Source organism: Danio rerio, chromosome 7 (genome assembly GCF_052040795.2).
Source record: "Danio rerio strain M-AB ecotype USA chromosome 7, GRCz13ab, whole genome shotgun sequence".
Taxonomy (NCBI): Eukaryota; Metazoa; Chordata; class Actinopteri; order Cypriniformes; family Danionidae; genus Danio; species Danio rerio.
The window spans coordinates 19,339,361-19,350,000 of NC_141027.1; the positions used below are offsets into that span (position 1 = coordinate 19,339,361).

At 33.0% G+C, this 10,640-nt stretch overlaps 1 protein-coding gene across 9 annotated transcripts in view; it reads right to left on the reverse strand.

Moving 5' to 3' along the window:
• dock11 (dedicator of cytokinesis 11) overlaps positions 1 to 10,640 on the reverse strand; it is a 152,554-nt gene that overhangs the window by 94,822 nt on the left and 47,092 nt on the right. For all 9 annotated transcript variants that reach the window (XR_015494992.1, XR_015494991.1, XR_015494990.1 and 6 more), the window contains 8 exon segments: positions 8,016 to 8,138; positions 6,433 to 6,515; positions 6,120 to 6,242; positions 4,786 to 4,862; positions 3,354 to 3,538; positions 2,868 to 2,933; positions 2,653 to 2,745; positions 1,273 to 1,396 (listed from right to left, as the gene is read on the reverse strand). Coding sequence is in view for 6 of the 9 variants with exons in the window: in XM_087260093.1 (XP_087116219.1) it covers positions 1,273 to 1,396; positions 2,653 to 2,745; positions 2,868 to 2,933; positions 3,354 to 3,538; positions 4,786 to 4,862; positions 6,120 to 6,242; positions 6,433 to 6,515; positions 8,016 to 8,138 (874 nt within the window). In the remaining 3 variants the exon portion in view is untranslated.

The following is a 10,640-nucleotide window of genomic DNA, read 5'->3' on the forward strand; positions in this document are numbered from 1 at the left end:
TCATGTTTCTGCCGCGCCACTGAGAGTGTCTGGTGTGCCGTGTCGCGGCGCATTCGGTGCCTCAGTCAAAGTTAATTCAGTGTGTGTGGTTATTAGTCTCGGTGTGCAAGCTCGGCACTTAAATTATAAAATCATATTATTAAATTATAAAATCATAAAAAAAGGGATAAACTATGTGCCCTTTGATGGTTACAGGTTTTCAGCATTCTTAAAAATATCTTCTTTTTGTTCAACAAAAGAAAGAAATTTATAAATGTTTAGAAGGGGGAGTAAAAAAAAAGAGAATACATTTTCATTTTTTGGGTGAACTATCCCTTTAAAACTTCTGTGCAGTTTGTTGTGTGAAAGAAAACTTCTGAAAGCGGATTTTTGTGTATCTACTTCATTACTTCATACTTTTATTTTAAGCAACAATTCACTCTATTAACAAACCCTTCAGAAGCCTTTATTTAAGACTTTTAGCTCAATAAACTACTAATTAGCTTCTTATTAGTTATTAAGGTAGTAATTTGGTTTAGGTATTAGGTAGGTTTAGGGATGTAAAATAAGTACTATTAAACAGTTACTAATTTAATAATAGACAGGTAATACGTCAGTGGTAAATGATGTGAACTTTTACTTCAACTAAACTGTTACCAAAATATATATTAGGAGTTTTAAACTGACAAGGCATTAAGCTTGCAATAACATTGGATGAAATTTTAAATTTTTATAGAAATGTTTACTTTTTAAATATTGGAAGGTTTCTGCTATATCTGGCAGCTCAGAAAATTTCAAAAGAAAACAAGCAGTCAGGTGGTTATACACGAAAATGAGTTTGAATGTAATTAGTTTATCATCATTTAAAGAGACATGCATCAAAACCGGTCGCTGTGAACTGAGGTGTTTGTGACAGGGTAAAAAGGATGTTAATTTACATTACCGCAGGGAAAATTTAAACGAGGTAACTTAAAGAATTCTCATCAACTAGATTTGTAAAAATGGCCATCTCAAATCACCTTTAAAAACTTTCACTCAAGAGCAAAAAATCTGCTTTTGAACTTGGCAGAAATGTACTGTGTGTATATATATATATATATATATATATATATATATATATATATATATATATATATATATATATATATATATATATATATATATGACATTTATTATGATAATTATTGTCAAATAATATTATCAAATGACATAAAAAACTTATTGTGATAACTTTTATGGCCATATGGTGCAGTCCTATTGTGTAGCGTATATTGCACACAAGCACACACTCACCCAGTGTCTCCACTCCTTCTCTCTTCTTACTGGTGGTTTTGGTGCCAAGGTCACAACTGATATGGTAAAAAGTAAAGAGAATATGGTGCTTCTCATGGATATGCACAGGAAGCTCAATTTTTATCTGTTGAAGAAAAGAAAATACTTTAGCATCAAGGTAAACGTGACAGGTTTAATTCAAGTCAACTGTGATAATATCCAAAAGAACAGTGAAACATGTCCTAATGATTACAACTCAACACCTTGGAACAATTAATAACACATCTTTACAGTTTTGCAGAATGACTCTATTAAGGTGCACCTGTCGATACTGGGCTTTTTGGCTTTTCATAAAGTGATTTTGCATTCTAATAAAAAAGAAAACATCCAAAATGCACATTAAAACTGCCCCATTTACAGCACTTTATCAGCTTTATTTGCACATTTCAATTACAATAAATTTACAATACCAAGGCCAATTTCTTAAAAAAATCTCCTGCAAAGTGCCATAAATCTTATAAATAATATTATTTATATATTTATTCTGATGGTTATTACATTGGGATTTGTTCACAGATAAACTGATTGATTAAATGTAAAAAAATGTATTTATTTTCTGGTTATTTACTGTATTCTCTGAATTGTGGAGTGATAAAAAGAGATTCCCAAAACCTCATCACTAAAAAAAAAAAAAAAAACTTTGACTCAAAAATAGTCAAAAATTGTCAAAACTTGAAAACCATTACTTTATTTTTATCCCTATCCTCTTGCAATGTCTTGCTTTAAGATGTCTATCAAGCTGATGACGTCATTAGGCTGTCATCAAGCAAATTATACAATACGCAATGTCTGTGTCAATGTCTTGTGACTCATTCAACTATTGAACAAACAATTAGTCTTTAATATCCCGGCCCGAGGCTCTGGGAAAGCCTAACAGGATTTGTCTCTGGAAGATTCAAATATTCATACGCTTGTCTCGAGAAAGCCAGTGCTTTGTGTTGTTTATAGATCAGTCTGACCAAAAAAGTTGCGTAACATCATGCCAATGACGGTTATGGGTCTCAATATTAAACCCAAGACTGTGCTCTCATACAGTATTAGGAGCTTTTTTTGTTCTAAGAAATATATAAATTATGATAACAGTTTATATTATTAACAATGTACATTATTCATAGATGCATTCAATAATTAAGAGGTTTTTACTAAATGTGTGATTTTAAAAATGTATGAATGCTTATGATAAGGATGTTTTGATCATTAAATCTATTTTGATCATTATCATATCTACCTATTGTATTGTATCAGAAGTCAGATTTATTTTAGGTGTGAGACTATGTTGCTGTGTAGTTGAGGGGAAAAATACACTATATGATAGTGTGTATGATGATTTATGAATATTACCTCGTCATAAAACTCTGGAGATTGATTGTGATGCAAAACTGCAGCAAAAGCACTGGTGGTGAATAGTGGATCCCCTGGCTTGCCGTAGATGCACTAAAAGCAAAACAGTGGTTTGTAAAATTCACTATACAAATACATAAAACTATACTGATTATTAAATATTAACTAACTGTGGAAACAACATTGACGGCAGTTGAATATGATCACGGATTTACCTTTAGTGGGCTTGATCCCTCCTCATCAGAATCCTTGAATTGAACACACACTGCAATGTTTCGAGCCTAAGAGAAAACACAAACATTATAAAAATAATTCATATACTAAATGCTTCAACAGAACTGCTGTACTTTTCCTTTATTAAAGCTGGAAAAGATGTAAAATTTTAAATGTCTTGAATGTAAAACATAAAATGTAATCTAGATGTAATACAGTTTTTCGTTTGAAATTGTAGTTTTATAAAGTACTATAAAGTTTTCTAAGTGGAAAATGACATGGTCTAGTGGGTTGTCCGCTGGTTTTGGACGGCAGGGGTGGGACTGTTTCAAAGATATTACACTAACCGGCTAGCATTTTGGCAGATCACCTACTGCACCTTAATGTATCTGCAAGCAAGCTAATGTTTAATTATTTCAGCCCTCACAAGAGAACATTTTCTTCAATCTTTAATAACCTTGTTCTGTTAGACGTAAAAGGAAACTTACTTTGTCGAAGGCCTTCTGACTGTCATATTTGAGCTGCTGAGGATAGATGTAGAGGTGGTTGTTGTAGATGGTGAACGGGTGGTTGAATCGAGCCTCTTCCGGGACAAATTCCTCCACTTCCACCGACACGCTGTCACACTGATCCGCAAATGGCTTTACGGGAATGTAAGACGATGTGACAGAGTCTGTGAAGATGACGATGTATACAGTTGAAGTCAAAATTATTCGCCCTCCGGTGATTTTTTTTCTTTTTCAAATATTTTCCAAATGATCTTGAACAGATCAAGGGATTTTTCACAGTATTTCCTATAATATTTTTTCTTCAGGAAAAAGTCTTATTTATTTTTTATTTCTGCTAGAATAAAAGTGTTTTTTAATTTTTCAATTTTTTTTAAGGTCACTATTATTGGCCCTTTTAAGCAGTAAATTTGCTTATTTACCTTATTTTGCCTAATCAACCTAGTTAAGCCTTTAAATTGCATTTTAAGCTGAATACTAGTATCTTGAAAAATATCTTGCACAGGGTTTCTGCCAAGTTAAATTTAAGACTTTTACTTGCCCCATTAAAATTAAAACTCAGAGATTTTAAATAATATGTCTAAACAGATAAAACTCAGATATTGTAAATAATTTGTCGAAACAAAAGAAACAAACTCCAGCTATGTATACACACACACACATATATATTTTTCTTTTTTTAAGTTTAAAAAACTATAATGAACTAAATGCACAACATACATTTATGCATACATGTATAACTTGTAAACAAATGTTATAGTAAGGATGTAAGGATGATAATTAAATGGAGTTTACAAATTTTATTTATTTATTTTTTAATAGATTGTTGGTTGTAGCAGTTGGGTAGCTTTACATTGACAAAGAGAAATTCAGATCTGTTAAAAACTATTTATGACATACCATAACACCATATTGCAGTGAATTTAAGATTTTTAAGGCCTAAATTTAAGATATTTTAAGACTTTAAGACCCTGTGGAGACCCTGCTAGTAAAATATTATGTTCTATCATCATAGCAAAGATAAAATAAATCAGTTAAACTATTTATAATCCAAACTATTACATTTTCTTTCCAGTAAACAGAAATTAAGGAAAATACACAAGGGGAAAATAATTCAGACTTCAACTGTATTTAAAACATTTTCATAAATAATGTGCTTTAAATAATTTTGTGAATTAAAAAAAAACTTAAAACTTACATCTTTGCCATGATGACAGTAAATAATATTTAACTAGATATGTTTCAAGACACTTCTAAACAGCTTAAAGTGACATTTAAAGGCTTATATATATCGTATAATAAACCCTGCAGTGAAGTAAACGCTTCAATGCTTTCTAGATTCTGAAAGTGATCATGCAGATATTCAGTTATCAATTATTAAATGCAAATGAATTAAAACAACAAGCAGACTCACTTGACAAGTCTGGAGGTACACATTCAACAGTGATGTTAATTTGTCCAGGGATTATCTGCAGTTTGTTCTTCTCTGGTCTGTGAAAAGAAAACATGTCTCTTAAAAAAAACACTGTATGCAATAAACTGACTGACAAAGATATACAAAGTCGATTGATGACAAGGATACATCATTCCCAATAACTAATTTTAAAAAAGCAGGCACAAGAAGACTAAGTCAGAAATAAACTTTTTTCTGTTAAGAAGCATTTTTATTATTTAGAATGCAATATTTAGCTTTATTAAAGTAATTTTAATACATTTTAATACATTTTAATGCATTTGTGCCATCTTTTCTATAAGATACTCTTTGTAACAATCACCAGTGATCTAGGCTATGCAGATCACTGAAAAATATGCACCCAGACTACAATTCTGCCACTGAATAAATTAATTAATTTTTTTTCTTTTAGTCTTAGTCCCTTTATTAATCCGAGGTCGCCACAGCGGAATGAACCGCCAACAGGGGCGGACTGGGACAAAAATTCAGCCCTGGCATTGTAGCCACATCAGCCCACATTACCACACCGACACAACCCACCCACGGACACAGACATTTACTATTTATTTTGGTGTACAGATGGTGAAATAATATGACATTCTTGCCGGATTTTGATTATGTCCGGGTAACCTCGGATTGGGTCGGCCCATCTTGAAATCAGGCGGCCGTCACCAGTTGGGCCAAATGCTTAACATTTATTATTATTATTTTTATTATCATCATCATAATATCACATCTAGCAAGACATAAAAGCTGCCTGCACGTAAGAACAATACATATTAAAAAAAAAAAAAAACTGACCGGCCCACATTTAAAAATTGGTCCGGCCCTTCTGGCATTTGCCAGAATTGCCAGATGGCCAGTCCGCCCCTGACCGCCAACTTATCCAGCAAATGTTTTATGCAGCGGATGCCCTTCCAGCTATACTGTTCAAACTTTATATTCAATCCCTCTGCCTCATCCTAATCCTTAACCCAACACTCACAGGAAACAATTTGTACTTTAACATTTTCAGAAATCTTTATTTTGTGTGAGCAGCTTTCCTCATAGGAACCAAAAAATGTGCCCACTAGGTCAAAATGGATTGATATTCCTATACTTGTGGGGACAATTGCGAAACATAAGGAATACAAACAACAAACCCACACACACACATAAACATGTAAAATGAAATCAGATGCAATGTGTGCAGATCATAATATATATTATATAAAATATATATTTATTTCTACATTACACTGTAAATGCATGATAGCTGTAATGATTATAATTATAATATAGATATTATAACTTACTTCTTGAGATCTGTCAACAGTTTGATGAGGTCTTCTGTTGATATCTTGCTACTGTCTTGACGGTAGAGTGGAGAAAATTTGCCATCCGTGTCTAAAGTGCCTTGGGAATCTTTAAACACCTGCCTGAAGTACAACACAAATATCCTCATCACCAAAAATCTACTTTATAACACGCAAACATGTAATAATCACCAGATAATTCCAAAGAGCAAGACTGCGACAATTCAATGTAAAAGACACATAAACTGAACTTAAATACTTAAAACTGAAATTAATTCATGAAAGTGAATGGAGGAGTGATTTTCTGCCTTACTTGGCAGCCCAAGCGAAAGGCATCCGGTATTGGCCCAGCCGTTGGCATGTCTGCTTGGCAGTCTTCAACACTTTCTGTACCGTCTGAGAAACAGGCAGATAGAAAAAAACAGAAATATTCAACCCAACATTCTGAAAGCACCTAAATCAGAATTAATAGTTCCAATACTGATTCTGGTCAAATGCATACATTACTAGCTAGTCTGAAAATATGACAATCTTCAAATGTGATTTCTTTTAACAACAGTAAATTTTATTAGACACATTTCAGAACATATTTATTTAGTAAACTTAACAAACAAAGGCAGTTCTGTAACTATATATACATTATACATTTAGCTCATTTTAACCCATTTGTCCACAAATTTAAATGAAAATATTGCATCCTGTACTCCTCTCTAGGATTTATTGTTATTGCAGATAACTTCAAATGGATCCAATATTGGACAATATATATCAGCAGCCAATACTTCAGCGCGTCTCTAGATAAAATGCATCCAAAATGCAGAGGAGTACAGGATGCAATATTTTTTATTTCAATTTATAGACAAACCAAACTTTTGGGTTTTAATTAAAATATAATTAGAAAACATTTGTCCAATGTTGGGTTTGTCTAAACCCAGCATTTTTAGAGTGTATAAAGATGTACTTAGAATGACCCTATAATTTTAAATACACTTACAAATTCAAAATATATTGAAAAAAAACATACAATTTTTTTATTGAATTTAAAATAAAGTTAAAAAATGTTGTAAAAGCAAGAGTGCAAAACCTTAAATATATATCTCAAATACTGATTTTACGCTACTAAACTAACTAATGAATAAACTAAACTAAAAGTAATAAGTTACCTTTTAGAAAAAATATGGTCTTTCATTTTTCATTTCAACAATAAAAATGATTTCAAACAAATCCAGATATGTACATGTGCATCTCAGAGCAACATTGTGTCGTTTTGCTGATGAACAGCGGCATTTAGTACTTTTTTAGTGCTTTACAGTTGGAGTTAAACCAGTATTGTATCTTGCTGTTGGGTTAGGCTGTTTCATGTCATCTTACTGTTTTATGTCATTTTGCTTTTTTCTTTTTGTCTCAAAATAACACATTCATAATTTAAAAAAAGATTTGTTACTGTCAATGCATTTAATCCGCCAAGTACTGACGTCTCTGTTTTTGTTATGTTGAGATGTTATCATACAAATCTACTGATATGTTGTTTACTTACATTTTCAAGCAACACATAAACTTAAAAAAAAAATCTATATGAAGTGCCACAGGAAAACATACAAACTAATATGAGTAAAATACACTTGTAAAAAAAGGATGACTACAAACAACTAAGTAAAAGATACAAACAATGTACCTTTTACATGCTGTAACTCAAGATAAAAAAAATACTAATTTTACTTTTCTAATTTACTTTTACTTAACTAACTTTACTTTGCTTTTTTCAGTGCACTAAGCAGCTTGTTGGCGTTGCACAGTTCTCTATTTGAGGCGAAAGACGTCATGCCTAAGAAGTGTTTTTACAGTCCTCTTTGAGCATGTGTTTGTTATTGTACTGTGTGTGATTCAGCATCAGACCTTGCTGATGTCGGAGGGCTTGATGTAGGGATCAGCGCAATGAGTGATGCCGTTCTGCAAAACCTTCTCCACTCGGGCCAACAGGAAGATGTCAGCGTGAGGGTTTGTGACGGAGAAAATACCCTGCAGAACACAAAGAAAACATGGTCACTGTAAAGATAAAAACTAAAAAGATTGAAAGATTTTTATTTAAAGATTATCAGTTCAGTATATTTATTCATCCAAACTTTATTACAGACTCAAAGTCTGATTAAAAACAAAAAAAACTTATTCCATAACATTTAAGAAACAAAATACAGCAATACCAATGTCTCCACAACTTTAACTGATAGTGTGTACTACCCCTAGCGTGTACCATCTCTTTTATAGTTGAAGGGATAGTTCACACAAAACTGACAATTCTGTCATTGTTTATCCCCCTTTACTTTTGTCATAACCTCTTTGACTATTTCTTCTGTTGAACACGAAAGAAAAATAAAATAGAAGAAAACTGTATTTGTTTTTCCTAATATGAAAGCGAATGCTTAAAGGTTTTCATCTTTCTTCAAAAAATCTTCTGTGTTCAACAGAATAAAGAAACTCACAAGTTTGGAATCATTGAGGGAGAGTAAACAGTGAGTAAATGTTCCTTTTTATGTGAGCGCTCCCTTTAAGTCATTGAGATAAATGGGGAAGTCAGAGAATGGTTTAGAAGATAAATGATTTCCTGATTTGTTGCTGGGTAATAAAGAAAACAATAATAAGCCAAAATATGAAACAGGTACAAGTCAATAGTAATACTAGAACTATAATAACTTTAATCTTACAAAAACTGATAAATGCTGAATTAAGAAATTAATAAAATAATCATTTCCATAAGAGGTTAAGCAAGCTAGTATAATCATCTGCCACTGGTTTGAACCTCATGTTATAAGAAAAATAAAATAATAGTTATAAACAGCAATATTAATAGTAGTGTTAGTAGCATAGACTGCAAAAGATATGGACATGGAAAAGTAAAAAGCAAAAAAAAAACAAACATGTGTAAAGCAAAAGTATACTCTTGTAGGGTTTCGGGGAGAAAATCGTCTATGCCTGGAGATGCACCATGCAGGCATACTGTAGGGTTGGCCATCATACACTTTCCAGTACTAGGCTGAGCAGATTTCTTCTATTCTTTTTAGATGAATTTAGAATTTACGATTTAGAAAAGGTCAATAGGGTGGAAAACCTGTTTTTTTAAGAGTCCTGTCAACTTTGACCAATTTATAGGCCTACTGTATACTATATTAAAGCAATGATTGCTTAGAGATCAGTAAAGAAATGAGTGTTTCCACATTTGGGGAGTGTGTGTGTGTGTGTGTGTGTGTGTGTGTGTGTGCGTTGTAAACAAACTACAAGCATAGATGAACACAATAAAACTAAAATAAATGTGAAAAAAACTATTGCGGATGTACGCATTGTAATATCGATGCTCAAATGATATATTGTGAAGCCCTAATATATACATACTATATGTATATATATTGTAGCGAGTATACCGGTGCCACGTCGCCCTGGTCAAGGATTCACCCCAGCTGGCACCTCATCAACACTGGATCGATCTCAGCTGGAGCTAATCAAGAGGAGACACACATAAGCCAGCCCCACACACGAGGAAGACGAGCTTCATTCTTTCATGACTACCTGCGCTAACGCTTGTGTCTTTCTGTCTCTTAGTGAACACACAGTGAACTCCAGCTACTGATCGATCCAGCACCCGAACTCTTACACTACCTCGCCACTTCCCCGGAGCACCTGAGCACCTATCCCAAGAAGAGCACCGTATTTACACTGTTCACATTTGTTCACCGTGTAAATAAAGCACCCTCCGTGGAATTGTTTGTAACACCACGCCGTTGTGTTTGTGTTTTACAATATATATAATTAGATATTTAAACATAAAATAAATAAAACACTTAAATTAAAAATATATGCACTCCTTATTAAATAAAAAAAATCTCTCAAGATATTCTGAATGGCCAAATCTGTACACCCAAACACAAACTGTAAATCATCACTGCAGACAAAAGTGTTCAGTATTATACAAAATGTTTTGATTAAAAATGCTAAATGAAAACAACATCATTGTCTGTACTGCAAGACACTGCTCATACTCCCGTCTCCAACAACACACACGGGCCCTGTTTTACATCACTTCCAGCCACATCGCATTTCCAGCCTGACTGAGAGCGTCATGGCACTGGCTGTGATTTAGTGCCTTACAGCATAAGAGCTGGTCACATGCCATGTAGAGCACAGCAAGCTCAAACACACGAAAACACACTCAGATAAGTAGGCCTTGAGAGGATTAGTCAAATACAACAATCCACGATTTATAACTGGAAAACTTCAATACCCAAGATAAAAAAGCTGCATTTATTTAGCACAGCTCTCAGTATCATCCTACATTAAAGACATCAGGCCTGTAAAAGCTGACAAATGTTGATAATAAAGCAAATGAAACGATCCAAATGTGGTATAAAGCACATGTGCACAATTTTGTTAATACTGTTGATGTCAGTTAATACTGGTTGAAATTGTTTATTTCTGCAGGATAGTTTTTGTGGTTTGAATTTCACATTTTTAGAATAATCATAACAGTGT